General features: G+C 43.2%; 1 protein-coding gene across 1 annotated transcript; it reads right to left on the bottom strand.

The window, feature by feature from the left end:
- Nucleotides 1-6,542: 6,542 nt before the first annotated feature.
- On the bottom strand, nt 6,543-19,924 carry LOC115365048 (T-box transcription factor TBX5-like). Its single transcript, XM_030059765.1, has 9 exons — nt 19,454-19,924; nt 18,215-18,361; nt 17,614-17,708; nt 17,163-17,282; nt 15,088-15,235; nt 13,511-13,663; nt 11,444-11,535; nt 10,017-10,270; nt 6,543-9,036 (listed from the first exon to the last, which is right to left on the bottom strand). Exons 2-9 carry the CDS (start codon nt 18,353-18,355, stop codon nt 8,447-8,449), a joined length of 1,593 nt encoding a protein of 530 aa, XP_029915625.1. The 5' UTR covers nt 18,356-18,361; nt 19,454-19,924; the 3' UTR covers nt 6,543-8,446.
- Nucleotides 19,925-20,170: the final 246 nt, after the last annotated feature.

Here is a 20,170-nt window from a genome sequence, read left to right as displayed (position 1 = left end):
TACTGCTTTTCATAAAAGATTGTTATGCAGACACTATGGATTTGACCCACAGTGACTTTTGTTTACTTGCAGTAACAGTAATATAGGACCTGAAGGGTTACACTTCAATCAACTCATCCCTCTAAGCATTTATAAATGGTGTCTTAACAGTTAACAAATGCTTACAGTGTTTATATTGCTCTTTGGTACTGTTATCTGTATATACTGTTTATTGTGTAAATTGTGCTTCATATCTTGCTATCCACTTTGCTGCTGTGATGCGTGAAATTTCCCCACCGTGGGACTAATAAAGGAATATCTTATCTTATCTTATCTCTTATCTTTCTTTATTATTGACAATGATTAATTCATAATAATACTGATATCCTTATGTGTGCTTACAATCATATTGTATGTTCTTTGAAGCATTTGTTAACTGTTTAAGCACTATTTATAAATGCTTCATTGAGGCAGTTGGAATAAAATGTTACCAGATTGAAGTTTATTCTTGCATCAGTTTAAATGCCCAAATTTTTTCACAAATGCATACAGGTAACCTTTCTAATCTTGGACGTAAACGTATCCAACCTGACTGTAAGGTAAAATACATATTTGTGTGGATCTTGCATCTCATTTTATCTTTTGCTGTCTCTCTGAAACCACACACACACACACACACACACACACACACTCAGAGGCTCTCACACTTGAGTAGACAGGTAACAAACATTTAGGCATCCATTATTAAAGGTCAACAGTACGGTGCAAACAGATATTGAGAGGAAGTCTGTGTTTATGCTAATGCCCTTGTCAGACAGAGGGGCCAGCGGCTCTCTGACACCATCTATTAATAATGAGACAAGATCACAGAAATGCACCGGCCTTGGACAAAACAATACTGCTTTTGGAGAGGAACGGGATGTGATAGAGAGTGAGTGAGTGCACTGAAGCCTCCTTTAGGGGCAGAGCGGTGTGTGTGTGTATGCATGCAGCACTTGCAAATGCATTTGTTTGTTTATTGATGTTTGTGTGTTGTGTTTGTCTCACAGTAGGGGTCTTGTCTGACCTGTTTGCAAACATCCTTGTACACGAGTAGAGACAAACCTCCAGGGATGCCACGAGGAACTGAAAGTTACAGAGAGACAGAGAGGGAGAGGGAGGCCTTCCTGAGGCTGCTGGTGTGCCTGAACCTCCACAACAGGCCTGAAACCTAAAACATATATTTATGTGCTCTGAATATAACAATATCATTTAAATAACTCTATACTTAACAAATGAACAAACATTGCCTATGTCAAATGACTCTCAGCATGCATTTACACTTTATGCATGGGTGTAAGGACACTAGACCACCTTAAAAAAAAATTTATATGACAGCAGAAAAAAGAATGTATTTTTCCTCTAAGATTTCTGTAAGTAGCATTTTTATAATGTTTTTCATATTAAATGAAATTTATAGAAATACAGATATGCTATTTATAGGATAGAAAGTGTTTTATGTCTGCAGCAAGGTTGACATGGTAAATGTTCAACAACACGGTCCTTGAGCTACATCAGGCATTTTATCATTAGGCTGTAATGAAAGATGTTTAGAAATTTTTAAGAGTTTGCAGGTTAAGCTAACCAGTTACATCTGAACCAGAGGAATTGATGTAGGGATGGCGAAAATGGAATTTTTTTCTTGGTCGACCACCGGGCCTCATTAATCGGTTTATTTCGGTTAACCAAAAATATTATTTGGCTGTCTGTAAAGTTTACAGACAGTCAAGAACGCGACCGTGTCCGTTCTGTACCACGGATGTCCCCTCAGCAGGCCCAAAACCAATGCAGACATAAGATAATATGGAACACCATTCATCCCGAAGTCAAATATTGTACATAGCCTACATGATATCCTACAAACATTATGTAATTTACGCATGTTGCTTACCATGGTGTAGAAGAAATCTCTCTCTCCTCGGGAAAAATATTGTCTCCAGATTCCTCGATGAGTCTGCTTGGTGGTTTTATGACTCTTGCATACTTGCATGACATACTTTGTTCAAAACTATACGTGATCACCATAAGCTTGGCTCATTTCTCCGGTCTGACTCTACCGAGCTGTGCTCTGAGCGTGATGACATAACCAAGCCATGTTTACCGCATTAAACTGTATGTAGGTTCATGAGCAACTTCTTAGCTTTCAGGAACAGTTGGAATTTTTTCGATAGAGCAAACTTTACGGAAGTTACGGTATTTACAATATGACATGCGCATTTGTGTCGGCGAGGACACGTTCGGCTTTAAAATTAACCGACAAGATTATTCGGTTAAAGTTCAAACGGTCAACAACCGGTCAAACGGCCACCGGTTAGCATCCCTAAATTGATGGCTAGCTAGTATGAAGCTAACAACAAAGTGGCGATGCGCGGTTCAACCTGTCGCCATGCAGGTTTGGGTGAGCGAAGTGGTATCTTTAGCTTTTGTTCACACCACTAAAACTCTTTTCCCTGGTCAGAAAGAAGAGGCTACTGTTGGTGATCTGGCGGACTGAATCAGAGAAAAGTTAAAAACAGGTGATGCCAAGGTTGTAAAGAGAGCCAAAAACAGAGGGAGAGATTCAGACAGGATGTCCTGCCGATGACACTGTTATATACTACATTATCTGCTTGAGGTGTGAGGCTTTGTACAAATATGATGACCTTAAGACAGGTACGTCAAATTTCTGAGTGGTTAATTAAGGCATATTTTAGTAAGACAGGTGGGTGCAGGTATTAAAAAACACAGATCTACACATCGTCAAATAATGACCTCTATTACACCATTCAGCAAGCTACTGTGAGTCATGTGAGGTTGTGTGAAAATGCAGGACATTAGTTTCAAAATTGACAACAAATGCCCCCCTCTCCCACCTGTAAGCTCTTGGTGTATGAGTTCCTCCTCAGAGTCATGCAATCTCATTTCTAAGCCAAAACAACAGCAGACTGAGTACTGGGCTCGCGTTGTTAACGTAATGGATTGAAAACGCTCTCGGCACTGAACTGGAACAGGGGACTGTGAGGGGCCACAGCCGCTCGGCGCGCTGAACAAACAAGTAGAGCTGCAGATTTGTGTTCAGTGAAGTCCTGCTGCTAGTGATATCATTATACTGTGTGCCCAGTCTGGACAAAGGGACTGGAGTGAGGTCAGGGGCTACGGGGTATAATCTCTAGATTGAATAGGTTTGTGTGTGTGTGTGTGTGTGTGTGTGTGTGTGTGTGAGTGGGTCTGTATGACAATGTGCATGTGTGCACGTTCATGTCCATGCTTGCGTGCGTGTCTCTTTCTGTGTGTGCATGAGTGTCTGTGTGTGTGTGTCTTGCTGTATGCATGTCTTTGTGTCTGGTGTGCGTGCATGTGTGTACATATTTATGTATGTGTATGTGTTTGTGTATTTCTGTGCTTGTGTGTGCGTGGAGGATTAGCGTGCCTCTCCAGTCCTCTGGCTGTAATCAGACGGGACATTGGCTCCATGACGGCCCACAGCCCCCACCACCACCCACTGCTGGAGCGCCTCTATCCTTTCCACCCTGTCATGCATGCTTGCCTGCCGGTCTTGGGACTGTGGACCTCGGAGGAGGGCAGTATGTAAAGAGTTAAAACGATTATTCTTGCTCACATCACAGTGTTCTCACATGTTGTCACAGCGCCGGGCCACAGCTTGTTGGACTGGGAGAGACTCGCAGTGTAAAAGTGAGAGTCGGCTGTGGGAGAGGAAGACAGGCAGCGCCGTCACCCTGGTGGTACGAGGTCGTCAGATAAACAGCAGTCACTGATCAGGTTAGTCTGAGCCTTCTGACCCCGGACTGGCCTGTCTGCTGTTAGTTTGACCTCCCCAACCTCACCCTTTGTCTTTCAGACGCAGCACACCGAACGGCTCAAGTACACACACACACACACACACACACACACACACACACACACACACATGCACACATGCACACAGACCCACACACACCCCTACTTGGCCTCTTATCCGTGACAGCCCTTATGCTCATATTAAGATCTACTCCAGTGATTTCAAGGCTATTTCAGCCATAAACTCTAATTTGGGGGAGAATTAGCTTTGGTCTGAGTCTTGTTGCTATACAGTGCTTAATAGCATTGCCATTCTTGTGGCTTTTAAATATTAGCAAGGATTCATGGAATGGACAGTACCATTCAAATAATAAGCCTTCTCTGGAAACAAAGTTTATTGTACCATATGTAGCTGCTAAACATTAGTTTGTTTTATTGACATTGTGTTATAATACACAGCCCTCTCAGAGCTGTGCTGTGCTTCCTGATTATAATGATACTTCCTGTTTACAACAATAACATAAGAGTTTTGTTTTATGCCTGTGTTTCATCTCATCACCATAAGCACCATAAGTCTCCACCAGACAGATATGGTTATAGCTCAGTTTTCCACCAAATCCCTCTTAACCTGGAATGGCACTGTAACAGGAGGTTCTCAAAACAACTTTGCTACGATGTCAGAGGAACAATAAAATCTGCTGAAGTAAGACAAAACTTATATGCACCTAGAACCATGCAGTTTCAGTATTTACTGCTGAACTTTGTAAGCATAGAAACTGCATGAATATACACATGCAAAAGCCTTGTCTTTTCTCTGTGGCGCTGCGGTGTTAAAGCTGTTCCAGCCAGAAAGGACTCTGCTGCCCTCCTCCACTACCAATGAGACCAGAGGACCATCAGACCACTGGAGAGGAAACATAATCAACTTTACCAATTACACTCCATCTTAGACCACTTATTCCCCACAAAATGGCATCATTAATGCCAGAACATCTCACAAATGCCTCTCAGAGTCCTGCTCGAGAGTCAAAAAAACACATTTATATATTCAAACCAATAGATGCAGCAGTTCAGATGATAATTAAATCAGTCTTAAATGTCTTTTTAAAAAAACGGCTTATTTTCCCTGGGAAATCATTCTGCATAGCTAGACAGTGTAACACCGACAGCATAAAACAATGCAGAAACAAACACAAGTGCCGTTCATCTCAAAGAATCTCCTGGTTTAAATAAAGGCTGGATGAGACGACCTCAGCCTCAGTCTCAGTTTAGGCACTGCATGAAAATTTAGGTCTGCAGGCCAAATAAATGACATTTAAAAATGTCAGTCTGTCTCTCTAAAACCTGTGGTGTCTTCTTTGGTCATGCGCTTATGGGAGGGGGTGGCTGTTTTTTTGTTTTGTGGTTGTTTTTTGTCTGTATGTCTTTCTGTCTGTTAGAGAGCACCATCAACGGGTAGAATATAACAGAATATAGGGCGGAAAATATGGGTGAAAGGAGGCAGGGGATGGATGGAGGGGGGTTACTGGGGGAGTTGGTGGTGGGGGGGTTTGTGGCTTTGTGGAGATAACGATAAGCACCACTTAGGCTCTTTGATCACAAAGGGTCATCAATCCACTGTCTGACCAGTGTGTCTGAGAAAGTCCTCTACTGATGAATTAAGGTGCTTTATATATACACACTCACACACATACACACACCACTCACACCACACATACACATTTGCTGTGTGTTTAATATTACTTTACCACTTTACAAAAAAAAGCTATTTTCCCCAGTAACTCCCAGCCATGCAGAAGTCATCACAGAGCACTGTTACTGTACGTGCGAGCATGAAACAATGCAATCCATCTTCAGAGGCCCCTGGGACCCCCTGGGGCCCCCGCCTCTGCCGGCGCTCGGTTTGTCTGGAGACAAAGGGTTAAGGAGGAACAGACCCTCTGAAGAGCTGCCTGCTTAACCTCTGACCCCACCATGCACGAGCCAGGGAGAAAGGAAAAATAGAAACAAAGAGAGAGAGAGCCTCTGTCATATAATGAAAACACTCTTAAGTCTGGAAGTTTAATGGTGTAAATAAATGTGTTACGTGCATCTGTGCTATCAAAGTAATTGAGCTGTAAGGCCTGAGCAGGTGTAAGAGGCTAACTTTAAAAAGGGAGAGACAAAACACGAGATGTATGTCTGATGTGTTTCTGTCCAGGGAAACGGACCACCAGTACACCCTGCCCTCCTCTGTCCCCCATCCCAGCAGACCCCTCCTCTCTGTGGGCAACAGGTTGTCAGTGAGGGGGTCCAGCTGGTGGAGACTGGAGATGCCAAACAACCTGTCAGAGATAAGAAGAGGCGGACAAGGTATGCACAGCACCCACACCACTCTGGAGGGCTCTTTAACCGAGTGCAGGAGCAGGGTGGGTGAGAGAAAGGGCTCAGATAGGCAGAGGACACAGACGTCCCATACACTTGATAAGATGGTGTAGTAAAAACTTTTGCACGTTAAAAAAAACACTAGATCTGCAAGTGTGAATGGCAAAATTAAGACTTTTGAATTCAAATAATGTAAAAGAAGCAGGATATCCTCAGAGCTTCTTTATACTGATAAGTTAACACGTGTTGAAACTGATAAACCGCACTGCACTTATGCACTTTCCACTCGTAACGTGTTGAACGCACTTTAAATAACCCCATGGGAATGTTAATTTCTTGTCTGTGCTGTGTTTTGCCATGTCAGAAAAAACACTACAACAAACTGACTTACTCAAAATTCTCTCAAATTTATTTCATTTCTGTATATAAATCTGTTATTATTTCCATAGAACAGGAATTTTTGTTTTGTTTATCACAACTATTTATTCATCACCACTTGGAAATTGAGGGTGAAATCGGAAACAAAACTTCAGTGAGAAACAAATAACCTCAAACAATACTGTCTTGTTTCACAATTTTACAACAAACTAACCTTTACAAATCTAGAGTAATAAATACTATTAGCAGGAACAATACTATAAAACACAGACGTTTCCCAAAACAAGACGGCTCTGTAGATCTCACTGTTACACACACACATGCACACACGCGCGCAAACACACACACACAAATCAAGGAATGATGAGGAAGGATTCTACTCTCTGCATACTGATAGTCTGTAATGGCTGACTGTTAGAGCACCTTCTCTCATACTGCATATAGAACACCTGGCCAAAAACAGAAGAAAACAGCTTAATTACAAAACAATTTAAAAAATATGTCTGTTTTGCACAGTTGGAACCAGAAACTTTTCTTTAGATTGAGCCAGGTGGTGAAAGGAAAGGCTACTCAAGTCTGTTACTTACCCTGCAGAAGTTACAGATTTCAAAGAAATGTAGTAAAAATAATTTCTTTAAGTATTCCTAAGTTTTCACCCCCATCTTGTCAAAATAAATAACAGCGGGGCTGACTCGATTTAAAGTAAGAGGCCAACAAGTTAAAACCAGTCGGCGCATCAATATTATCACATCCACAGCGATTTGATTCTTTGTTTTTTTCAGACGAGTCCTCTCATGTCAAGGATCAACACCGGGCTCATGAATAATTCATCAGGAAACAAAAATTGACTCTTGCTCAAAAAACGCTACGATGCTGAGTTTCCAGCTCTGACTAGTTGTCAGCAAGGGGCGAATGAGACGGGTGGGCTGATTGGTCAGCTCTCACTGAAAGGAGAATGTTGATTGGTCAGTCCAGGGTGACAGAGAGGACAGCAGTGACAGCTGTGCGACACTGAGTTGTGCAGCTACCCAGAATGCAACAGAAATAGTGTTTACAGGTCCCTCAGCCTGTAGCGTGGTCTAAACAAACTGTTTATCTCCATGGTACAGCGCCTGCAGCTACTACTGCCTGCCTCACTGGGAATTAACTCATAGCAGTCTTGAGCTGAGCTGACAAAGGCTATACATACACAAACACACACACACACGCACGCACGCACACACACACACACACACACACACACACACACACACACACACACACACACACACACACGCATACGCACACACACAGACAACTCATGCCTTTCTCCTTCAATGAGACTGAGCAAGGAGCTGTGCTTTGCTCCGCTAAAGAGAAAAAATCTCCCTCAGGCTCTACTGTGAAAGCTGAGATTATTTTGGTCAGTAAATGTTACTGCCTGTCTGATGGTGGGTCACAATTTACATCCATCAAAATGCAGAGACTGGGAGTCACTGAGACAGGAAAACGGCCCAGGACTGTTCATAGTCTGGCCTGGCAGGGCTCACAGTGCAAACATTTGGACGACACCGGTCTTTGGGGAAGGGAAACATGACAAAGTACAGCTCTGATGTTCATTGTGCTGCTTTGAACAGATCACTTTCCAGCCAACCATGCACCTCTGGGCTCATGTCTTGACCTTCTGGAGCTGATGCTTGAGTGTCCGTCAGTCTTTAAGAATCCACAGCTCCATCCGACACGGGGGAGAAACATGACAAGCAGAACAAATCTCTTCACACAGCACGAGATCACACTTTTCACAATTATGTTACAAAGGTAATATACTATATTTATCCCTATATGGTGCAGCATCTTTCAGAAGAGCAGAAAGAAGGGTCATAGAATCTCCATCCACCAATCAGTTTTGGATCTGAACTCTCCTGTCCGATTAGGAGGCTGCGCTCCACTCAGGGACCCCACCCCTGATGTGTGTGTGAGACTCGAGTGTGTGGTAGAGAGATGGGGAGAGGTTGGGGGTGTAGCGGGGATACTCTCTGAGCGGGGGGCTGAGCTGCCTGCTGTGGATGTTTTGGGAGCTCTGACGTGGCGGCCCAGAGCTCTGGCTCTGGTAGGGGTCGTGAAGGATGGGCTCCCCCAGCGGCGGTGAGCTCTGGTGGGCTATGGCGCTGAGCCGAGAGCCCTGAGGGCTGGAGCTGTAGGGGGGATGCTGGGTGTAAGGTGGGTAGGGCTCCACAGGTGTCATGGCGGGGGGCAGAGGGCAGGTGTACGACCAGGATGTACAGCTGAGATCATCTAGCCTGGGCTCGGAGGTGGCAAACATGCATGCCTGGCGCTGTCCCATGTCTGCGCTGTAGGGGGAATCGGTAAGACCCAGGGGAGGGTTGGTGGGCAGACCAGGCGGAGGGGGAGGAGGGTAGGAGGAGGGGTGATAGTAAGAGTCGCCCTCACTTGGTGAAGTACCAGTGAAGGCTTTCTTGTACTGGTGCTGGCGGTCACCTGAAGGGCAGTTCTCCTCCACTGGAGAGACAGAGGGAGGAAGAGAGACAGAATGTAACATTGGCAATCCTCTGAGAACATGTGTAATAACAGTAACAAGGGATGTCAAATGAAACAATACTTAGATATCAATACCAAAATTTTGAAATTAATAGCAGTACATGTGCTTTTGACACACGTTGATCCCTCACTCTGTAACTCATTGTTGTTGCTCTAATGTCACCATAGCATGCATGTTCAAATTCTGAAACACTTAAAAGTGTAAATCATGTTTATGAGTGTAAATCAAAATGTGAGCACATAATTATACCATTTGTACTTGTTCATACAGCAGGATATTTCATGCAGCTCCTCTGATTTAAAAGGAGTATTTTGTTGGGCTGTTTTTTTTTTCTTGTCTTGAGAGCTACAGGCTGATATTGCACCCGAAAATCAGTGTTTTTATTCAACTGCAGCCTGTATGTTTAAATTACTGATACACAGAAACTTTCTGTCTACATCTCATTGTGTATATTATTTTCTAAATAAAGGAGAGTGAGATGAATGGGGTTTCTGTTTTTGCTGTGGGACTGAATAAAGTATTAAGAATCATAGAAATTCGCTGGCATTTTTAATTAACTATTGAAATTCTGGAATTGATATTCTTAATAGTGATATCATGTTTTTGGAGTCACAATATGATTTATAATACACATTTATTTCTAAAGCACAAATTATCCTATTTAATTTTTTGCAGTATCTTTTTGTGGAAAAAAACAAAACAAGAATTACAACTTAGTAATATAATATTTTAGTAAACGCATAGGATTCATATGGCTAATCACATAAAATAGGCTGTATTATAAAAATAAATAGCACTGCTTGATGTCATAGTTCACTACGCTCCTGTGTCAGGGAGTTACCGAAAGGCATCCCTTTTTGTTTTTACAGCTTGAGACTGAGACGGTAACGAGATGGAGAGAGTATTTTTGAAGGGTCTCGACGACGCGGCTTCATCCTACCTTTCCTCTTGGTGCAGTGATAAAGCTGCGGCTGCTGGCTGTGCTGAAGGTGAGGATGAGGAAGGGCGTAGGCGGCCGGCGGAGGGCTCAGCAGCTCCTGGGGGCTGCTGCTGCTCAGGCCGTTCTCACAGGCGTAGGGGGACCCCACGGCTTCTGGGGAGCCCCGCACACCCCGGCCCTCCCCACTGAAGGGACTCCCGCTGGAGCACACTCTCTGCCGGACGGTGGTGCGAGGGACCACGGGGTAGTCCTTACTGATGAAGGCCCAAGGAGAGAGAGGGAGGTGTGTTGGGATTTACAGGAACAGCAATATGCTTCTGTTTGGGCTGTTTTTTTTTTTTTTTTTTTTTTTTTTGGTTTTGGCCTCAGGTAAATCACATGTTACTGCTTTTCTGGACTTTTTTATCTGCTGCACTTAAGTTAGTCATATGTATTGTGTTCACTGTCATTTTTTTGTGATTTTTCTCCTTTTTTAAAGTCTTCTCAGCCATTCTCCATCTTTTCAATCTGAGCTCTCTCTCTTTCCTGCTCCCTCTCTACTTCTTTCTCTCGCTCTCTCTATCTCTCTCTCCCCCTATACTCACTGCCCTCTTGGTGAACTCTTTGGTATGTAGGGGACAGCGGGGCACATCGGTCTGTCTCTTGCTGTGCTAGTGACACACACACACACACACACACACATATGCACACACACACACACATACATGCACAGCGCTGTTGTGAGATAATTCTCTGCTCTAAAAATAAACATCCAGCCGTATGTCACTTCAGATAGACTCTCCTCTCTCCTCTCCTCTCCTCTCCTCTCTCCCCTTCAACAGCCTCAGCAGCACAATAACAAGGGGTAGCTGCATTTAACACTCCCTCCTCTTCCTCCACCTCCCTCCCTCCTCTTTCCCCTGCCCTCCTTTCTCCCTCCCTCAGTAACAACCTCTCCCATTGGCTCACTAAAATCTCTAAACTGCCTGACACAACAGCGCTCGAACGAACGGAGATTAGTCTCACACACAAACAGACACCATGCAGTGCTCGCCGCTCATCAGCCTGATGGACCAGCATGCAACATGATATCATTTATCTATCAATCTGGCACAGGAGCTGGTGGCTGTTGGCTGCTGCTGTGCAAAGCGGAAAAGGGCCACGCTATCAAAGCGGGTGTTCAGGCTAAGATCAACCTTCAGGTGACAATGGCTGAGATCTCTATACCGCTTGGCTCTCCTCACACACACACTTCTGTCTTCCACCATATGTAGCCTATCATAACAACCCTCCCCCCAGTGAGAAAGAGAGGCAGAGAGAGCTAGAGAGAGAGTGATAAGGGCCGAAAAGGAGAGAGGAGTGAGCAAAAACAATAGAATTTTTTTTCGCTGTACAAACGCCCACACGTGGATTCACACCCAGACACACACAGGTAAAAGTGAGCTCACCCTTGTAGCTTGGCCATGCGGTGCAGCTCCATGTCGTCGCTGCCTCTGAAGCCCTTGGCAAACGGATTATTCTCTATCTTCAACTGCGTAATCTAGAAAGGGCAAAATATGCCATAACTTTAACTCGGACACAGTGAGACACAGACACACAGCAAAACACAACCTAACCTGTACACAACCTGTACACAACCGCAAGCGTGCGTGTACACACACACACACACACACACACACACACACATGCTCAGCTGTGTAATTGTTCTTCAAGTCAATAGTTTGCTATTTACTACGTAATAAGAGGCCCAGCGAGACAGTGTAGACGTTGAAAGCGGCCCCGCTGCAGCTCCGGACCTCCAACATTCCTCAGCCACTGACATTTCTAACAGAGTGGACAGTGTTCTCGCCAGCTGACACAGAATAAACTGTTTACCTAAACAGTCGCCAGGTTTAAGGATTTCAGGCCAAAGCTTTTAGTGGTCCAAAGTTGGAAGCTTTGATGTTAAGTCCTCAAACTTTTCTCAGTGATGTCATGGAGGGAAACACTTGTGTTTTGACAGATTTCATTTGGCTAAAGACCGTGTCCATCATTCAGTGTGCAAGTGGACCTGAGATCTGACACGAGCTGAGGCCCAAACAAACTTTGAAGGGCCTCTTACAAATTGCTGGCTCAGTATTTTTAATTTCTGAGTAGGGATACAATCTGCTGTAAATTATTTGTTATGGTATTATGATAGTGTTGCAAAGTTGTTGTTTTTTTCCCACAGTAACGAAATTTCATTTTAGACTTAACCAATACGCAAGTAAATTCATTATTTTGAATTAATCTGAATGTGATTGAGTGCCCACTATTATTATATTAAAAAATTATTATTACTGATTCAAAATGTTATTCATGTATAAAAAATTAACAAATGTAAAATCATATTTTAAATCATAGAATAATTGTAGTTAATTATAGCATATAATTAATGTTGACTGACTGAATGTGATTTTTTCTTTTTTTACAACTAGCAACACAATAAATATAAAGCATAGACGGTAATGCACATTGTGTGTGCATTGTAGGCCTTTAATCTTGTTTTCAATTGAGCATTTTTATGAAGAATAAGTCTTACTGAAAAATAAGCATTATATTAAAACAATTGCAAAACCTATTGGGGAAAATATTTACTTTTGATTAATTATTTGTGATAAAATGTGATCAAATAATGCCTATCTGGAGAAAACTTAATTAGCGCAGTGGCTTAAGGCTTAAGTAATCCGTCTTTCTGGTAAACGGAAACTACATCAGGGAGGATCAAGGCAAAGAAACAGGTCATTACTGACCAACACACACACACGCACACGCACACACACACACACACACACACACACACACACACACACACCAACCAATCATTCTCAATTCTCTCTCTCTCTCTCTCTCACACACACACACACACACACATTTTCGATGATTTATTTTTGTCCATGTTTACAAATACAAAGTAAGGAGACATAAACAATGGAGATGCAAATTGACTTTCTGGATACAAAATACAGTCAGTAATACAAACAAAAAGAGAGAGCGAACGTGCACTTGTGTGTGTCTGTGTCTGTGTGTGAACGCATGAGTGTGTGTGTGTGTGTGTGTGTGGGAGAGAGACCAGTTAGGCTACCAAATGAAAACTTAGATTCACTTATGCGGTGGCAAAGCTGATAAAGGAACAGGTCTGATTTTGCACTCCAAGGCCTTTGCAACTAATTCTATAATTTCAATGCTAGTCAATAATTTCATACTAATTCAGTTTACACACTCAAGCAAAATCCTACAATTTAACTATAATATTCCTATGGGGGCTTTAATTGAGTGTGTGTGACTCAGTAGTGCGTTCATACTGACTCTGCAGTGTTATAATCTCCAATGGTATCACTATAATGTTCATAATCTAAAATATGCACAGTGGGCTGAAGGTTTTGCCATGATGTTGCTGATATTTATGTATACTTGTCGGCTCCCATCTAAAACCTCACTATAGGAGGCCCTCGTATGGTTCTTATAGTTTTATGATAGCTCCAATAAAAGCCTACCTTGTGGTTCTGGTAGGACGTCACGGCGATGAAGGCAGTCTCTGAGAAGACATGGGTGCAGAAAGCGGTGTTTTTCGAGCCGAACCCGTTGTTCTCGTCTGCCTTGACAATATGGAGGCGAGGTTGGTATTTGTGCATGGAGTTCAATATTATCTGTGGGAGAGATTTAGCAGGTGAGACTGACAGACCCGCATTGTTTCCAGAAACCAGCAGCAGATGGGACCTGGGCTGGAGGCCAGGGACGACGCGGAGGGTAAACCCACCTAAAACTCAGGTTACCCACCTTATTAGGCTAACATAAATCTTGAGGACATAAATTCATAGTTATGTGATGTAGCCTATATTAGTAAGTAGGATCACACTGGTTTGAGTCAGGCCTGTGTGAAGATGGGGTAGCCTGTTTTAAAGGGGAAAAATCTTACTTTGCTTTAGGCCTCACTGATTTGGTTGGTGTAACCAATAGGGATAACATTGGACACCATTATTATTTTATCCAGCTATACTTTTATTTACCACTAATGCACGTTCCATGCTGTACAGGCTAGATGGAAAAATAATCTGCTGCCCTGTGTTTATCTTGTAAATTTGATATCATATAGCTTGATGGTAAACTAACCATGGGCAGTGCATTCCCAGTGGCCTAACTGAAACTATTCCCCGTCACAAATTGAAACTCCACAAATGACTTTAATTGGATCACGGGGCTCTGTGTACGCGCGGGTGTGTTTATCCAGCGGGCTCAGTTTAATCGTAGTGACGTGTCCACCGGTGACATGGGCTACATTAGCTAATGGTCTTGAAAGCATAACCTCTAACAGAGCCAAACAGCACAGAGAGCCTGGGAAGACTCTATACACACACACACACACACACACACACACACACACACACACACACACACACACACACACACACACACACACACACACCTGCTCTCGTACACCCTTCCAAACAGGCCTACAGTGTGTAGGCTGCGGCTTTAAGCTGGCCTACTCCCGGAGCTCACGTGCACTGGCCGGTGCAGTGATGTGTGGCCGCCCTGCCTGATGATTTGTGCCGTGTTGTGATGTCTGCTGAGTTATGGTCGCACTGTTGTGATCTATTCAGGAGGGTGAGCCTCACGTGCTGCCAGCTGAACGCACAAGTGAATGGGAGCGTCGGATTATGCCTGCCTAATGAACACTGGGCCCTGTAGTTTGTGTAATCATTCTTCTTAAATTAAGAACATCACTCAATGTTATTTATTTAAAATACATAATACGGCTATTTACTGGCCAATAGACCGGTTTCATGAACAAGCTTAGCCTGTGATTTGTGTGTCTAACAAGGGCCTATCATCTTTTAGCCTAAATTAGACAACATGTTTTTATTTCGAAAAAAAGAAAGAAGTAATGGATATGGTATAACACACACACACACACACACACACACACACACACACTTACTTAAAGAAGTCGGGGGTAATTTTAACTTGTCAAATTAAGCCAACTGTGGGCCAAGAACAATGCGTCCTTTCTTTGTGAGACGAAAATACTCCACGCTAAGAATAGGTTGTTACAGTAAGAAGCGAAACTTACATGTCCGAAGGGATCCAGGTGGTTGTTGGTGAGTTTGAGCTTCTGGAAAGAAACAAGCTGGCGGCTCCAGTGCGCCCCCGTGGCAGGGGAGTCTGGATGGACGTAGAGCCTCCCAGGCATCGCCGGCTCTGCCTTTCCTGTGATCGACCTGCGGCAAAGAAATGCAACAGATCGGAAAATGGTCGGACATTGACACGCAGTGGGTCACAGTGGTTAGTCTGACCCGGCCGTGCACTGCGCTCCCCGGCTCCCTGTGGCGCACAGGGCCTACGCTGCCGCCGGCTGTGGCAGATCTGGCGCTATAATTAGACAGATTCATAATGCATGTGTTTTTTGCACAGATAACCACGACTGGGACGGGCTGAACACACTAATATAGACTTCATACACAGGAACTCGGCCCGCTCTAAAATTAAGCAATATGTGATTTTATTACATCTTGGGGACGTTGATATAGTGCCTAAACTCCTCTTAGCTGTTCAGTCACTGGAGTCACCGCCTCCAGTGAGTTACTGCGTCCAGAAGCATATCAGAAAGCCTACCAGGAACACAAATTATCAAGAGATGATCTGTTTTCTTTCTTTCTTTCTTTCTTTCTTTCTTTCTTTCTTTCTTTCTTTCTTTTTTAACAAGCTGACTTTAACATTTTCCGCTCTTGAGCAGTGCTTAGCGCAAGTGGCTGCTACAGGCGATAGGCCGACAATAAACTAGGCCTGCCTGAGCGGTAGTTTTCCGTTAACGCATTAATTATTAAATTTGCAGGTTAAAGGTGTGTGTGTAGCCTATGTTATACTGGCCTCCAGTCCAATGGAAAATGGGATAGTCCTATTTTTCATAATGATGGAATAGGTTAAGATATAGCCTAATCCAGCCGTAAAGAGTAAGGAAGGCGCAGGACGGACATATGGGCTTTGTCTTAAAAAGCAATACCGTGACTACTAAATAGATAACACACTGAACCTTAAGTCTATAGAATAGTCTATCGAAGAACTCCTGTTTAATAGCCTGCTCAAGTTTGTATTTTGCAAACTAATGATTACCCAGTTAGTAGGGGAGCTAAATATAAAAAAAAAAAATCGATTTTGTTTGCTAAATTGCCCACCGATTTGTATTTCTGTCAGACACCAGAGCGCTTAAATTACTGGGGTTTTCTGTCAAAGCGGTTTTATCTGCAGTGCCTGTGTGCGAAACTTAACATTGTAATAGGCCATAACATTTCTGTGGCAGACGAGGCTAGACGGCTACAACGATGAATCTCGGTATAGGACTGGACTGAGTGGTCTGTTCGGATTTACCCCTCAGCATAACATGCACTTGAATGGGACGCACTAATCCAGAGCGCACCGTCTGTCCGCCCGGTGAACCCTTCCCGCTGAGATTGAACCGCGGGCAGAGACAGGGGCAAACACGGGGAACTAGGCCATCCCAGCCTCTAAGAAGGAGCCCGACCCCAGCCTCCGAGCGCTAAACCCACTAACTCCTGCGCTGCGTGGAGGGCCTCGCCTGCGTTTTACCAGCAGCCTACAGAGGCAGGGATGTGGTGCAAGGTGAACCGAGCACAACAACTCAGATGTTAGTGGCGGTGTAGAGTTTAGGCCTACAGGCTGTGCCTCCACCCTGAGGCCAACACAGTCTGCTGGAAATATATGATCGGCCATACAATAGGAAATAGCATCAAATTGATATTGCCTAAGTTATACAACGATGTGAACTTTTAAGGGGATATATAAATTTATATATATAGATAGATAGATAGATAGATAGATAGATAGATAGATAGATAGATAGATAGATAGGCTAATGGAAGTTGTAGTTTATCCTCCTAAAGTTACCATTTATTTTATGTGACTGTAATACATTCCCTGCTTTTACTTTTATTTAGCTACTTTACTTTGGCAGGGTTTGTTAAATCCTATTGATGGCCTAATAAACAGAAAGAAGCACGTCAATATGAACAAAATTACATAATTTATAGTAGACCAGTGCCTTTACTATACACTGCCCTTCGGACAAATTAATGTCCGGGGGAGAATAAATTAATTAATTAATAGGCAAGTAAGTGTTTCTATACGAACCATTTATTGTCTGCAAATTTGTAGCGGTGGTCGTCTCCAGGAACAATGTCCATGAGGAGTATGTACTTGGTTTTAGCGTTGAGTCCTGTGACCTTCACTTTGTAACTGGGAAACATCCTCCTGAGGAACACATTCAGGGGGGAAAAAATCAACACTGCCTTCGTGGTAAACAGAGCTTTAGATATAAAATCCATGGAGTAATAATGTAAATCATGAAGCCGGAGGACTGCTCCCAGGCACACCCTCGGGTCAAGTATCCCATACGATGTGCCTTTCTGTCGCAGGACCTGCACATTGTTAAATAACCTATCAGTTAATCTCATTTATTTACACCCAGGCTGCTCTTCAAAGACTGAGGGGAAAATATGAGACATGGCTTCATTAACAACAAACCACTGCAAATAGTTAAAAATGTATTTTTATTGTAAAATGTATGAAGTTATTCTCCTACCTTCCAGCCTTGGTGATAATCATTTCAGTTCCAACTTCATCAAACTTTGTCCAGAGTTCCCTTTCATGGAGAAATACTTTGATTCCTTCCATCCCCTGCAGCAGAATATAAACACACGCGCTCACTAGAAATGAAGAAGAATTTTCCTCACGAAAAAAAAAATCAAAATAAAAAATACTAACTACAGCCTCTGTGCAAAACACATGCTGCTGGGGGAAAAACTGCACAAAAATGAGAGAGTTTTTAAGTTAAATTTAAATTACACGGATACAGTGTTTACAGGTGTTTCGTAGGCGGTACTTCAAACTGGAATTTAACAATTCATAAAGTAATCTATAGCTAGTACACGAAAACGCTGGACAATTATTAAAAATAATGACGTGAATATTTTGTCTTTGCTAAGAGTTAATTTAGGAATCTTTTTAATCTTAAAAAATCATCCCTGAACCAAAAAAAAAAAAAAAAGAAAAAAGAAAAGAAAAAAAGAAAGGTGCTGAAATGTGAAGTTAGTTAGGACTCAATCAATGAGATAGGCTATTAGGCTAATAATTCAGTAACAGGCCTATAACACTTTCAGATGGGATTACCAGGAGGCCAGTACCTGCTGGTTAGACGCAGTCTGCGGGGAAATGGGCGAGTTTAAGGCGTGCGTGTGATTTTCCTGTTTGGTCTCTTTTGGAGAATCCATGCAGTCCGTGTCCGGGCGCTCTGGAAGGCCGAAAGGATCCCCGCCGTTTGCCATGTCGCACTGCACGCACGCACACACGCGCGCGCGCACACACACACACACACACACACACACACACACACACACACACACACACACGCATACACAAGTTTAGGTGGATATGTTTTGTTGTTGGTGCATGTGCATTCTCACAAGCAAAACACACACACGCACAGGTTATTCATTCATAACAAAGAGCTTAGTTCTTAGAGGGCTACGTGAATATCAGAAAACTTTTCATTTTAAATCATAAACTGGCAATAATTTGAAGCATGCTTTTTTTTTTTTTTTTTTTTTTTTTTTAATTTTTTGGTCCTTTAGGCCAATAAAAGGAAATCAATCACAGAGAGTAATTCAGCTTTATGACTGATATACTGGATTGATATTAAATAGTCTGTGATATTAACTACAAAAACAAATATAACAGGACTGTTGGACACTGTTTAGGCTTGGTGAGATAAGGCCTGTTGAATCTTATTGCACTGTCAGGCTACACAAAGAGAACAGGTTTATATTAGTCTGTGTGTGTGTGTGTGTGTGTGTGTGTGTGTGTGTGTGTGTGTGTGTGTGCACTTGCCAAGGCTTTGGGGAATAGCTAAATAAATCCTATGGTCTCCTCTTTAATGGTAATTTACAAAATAATGATAGGCTAATCATGCTGATTTGCATTATTATTTGCAATAAATCCAATAATCTTATTATGCACTTCCACTTATAAAGAGATTAAACATAAATAACTTTGACTTTTTTCCTGCACATTTTACCATTTAGTTTCACATGCAATATTTGAATTAAAGATTTTAGACTGTATTTTAGATATTGGTTATGGGAATATGATGACATTATTGCCCTTTGCTTGTTTTTATTTGCAGTGGTATGCACGCAGAGAGCTGAAGTGCCGGTTGTTTGTCAGCTGAATAGCCTTGGCGTGCAGTTTGGAGTTACCAGTGGGTTACAGGCTGTTTATTCTGTATGAAAATGGAAGCGCTTCTATATTGCTGACATCAGATGAAGCAAATCAAAGCCTGCGCCTGCTGTGTGTGTGTGTGTGTGTGTGTGTGTGTGTGTGTGTGTATTAGTGGGTTTTTGGTTTGCCTCTCTGCAGGCCTTTACCTCAAATCCGCTGCTCCGTTCTCCCAGCAGAAAGCACGGTCATCCTCCCGCTGCGTGCGCGCACTCACTGTCGGGTGGTCGAGCTCGCTGTTTACTAAAAAATGACAACAAAATAAAAATCCAAATGCTCCACGGTCGACTTTATAAAATCCAACACGCCGCCTGTACAACGGTGAAATATCATCGGGTTGCTGCTGTTTCCCTGTTTTAAGTCCAGAGAGAGAGAGAGAGAGACAGACAGAGACAGACAGAGAGAGAGAGAGAGAGACTGGAGACTCGTCAGCTCCGCTCCCTCCCTTCAAAGCTGTCGGCTACAGTGAGGCTGATACCCTCTCCAAGCAGCTATATTTTTTCCTCATTTATTCCAGTCCTTCCCTTATTATCCTCACAGACTCAGCGCCAACCCTAATCTGAACCCCACTCATCAGATTGTTCATTACAAATGGAGTCAAGTCCGTCTCAGATACTCCCCTCCCCCTTCCTCCGCTTCCTCCGCTCTTATAGGCCTGCACGCAGCATCGATATTCGGCAGCCCAAACGATAGCTGTGAGACTGGCCAATCACACACACAGATGCACGCGCGCGCGCGCGCGCGCGCGCGCGCACACACACACACACACACACACACACACACACACACACACAAGTCATAATATTATTTTAGCCTATAGCTTTTTTTATTTGTCCCTGTACCAGTCCAGCAGGCTAGTCCCTTAT

The sequence above is a fragment of the Myripristis murdjan genome, chromosome 9, assembly GCF_902150065.1.
Source record: "Myripristis murdjan chromosome 9, fMyrMur1.1, whole genome shotgun sequence".
NCBI classification, from domain to species: domain Eukaryota; kingdom Metazoa; phylum Chordata; class Actinopteri; order Holocentriformes; family Holocentridae; genus Myripristis; species Myripristis murdjan.
The sequence above is the reverse complement of the archived record's forward strand: the minus strand, read 5'-3'. Positions and strand labels throughout refer to the sequence as shown.

Bases quoted from the DNA above. Each gene is read 5' to 3' on its own strand.
- LOC115365048 (XM_030059765.1), bottom strand. From the start codon at position 18,355: ATGGCAAACGGCGGGGATCCTTTCGGCCTTCCAGAGCGCCCGGACACG. The intron at 17,709-18,214 runs GTACTGGCCTCC...ATTCTGCTGCAG, and splicing joins AGACTGCGTCTAACCAGCAG to GGGATGGAAGGAATCAAAGT. The intron at 13,664-15,087 runs GTAAGTTTCGCT...TCTCTCCCACAG, and splicing joins ACCTGGATCCCTTCGGACAT to ATAATATTGAACTCCATGCA.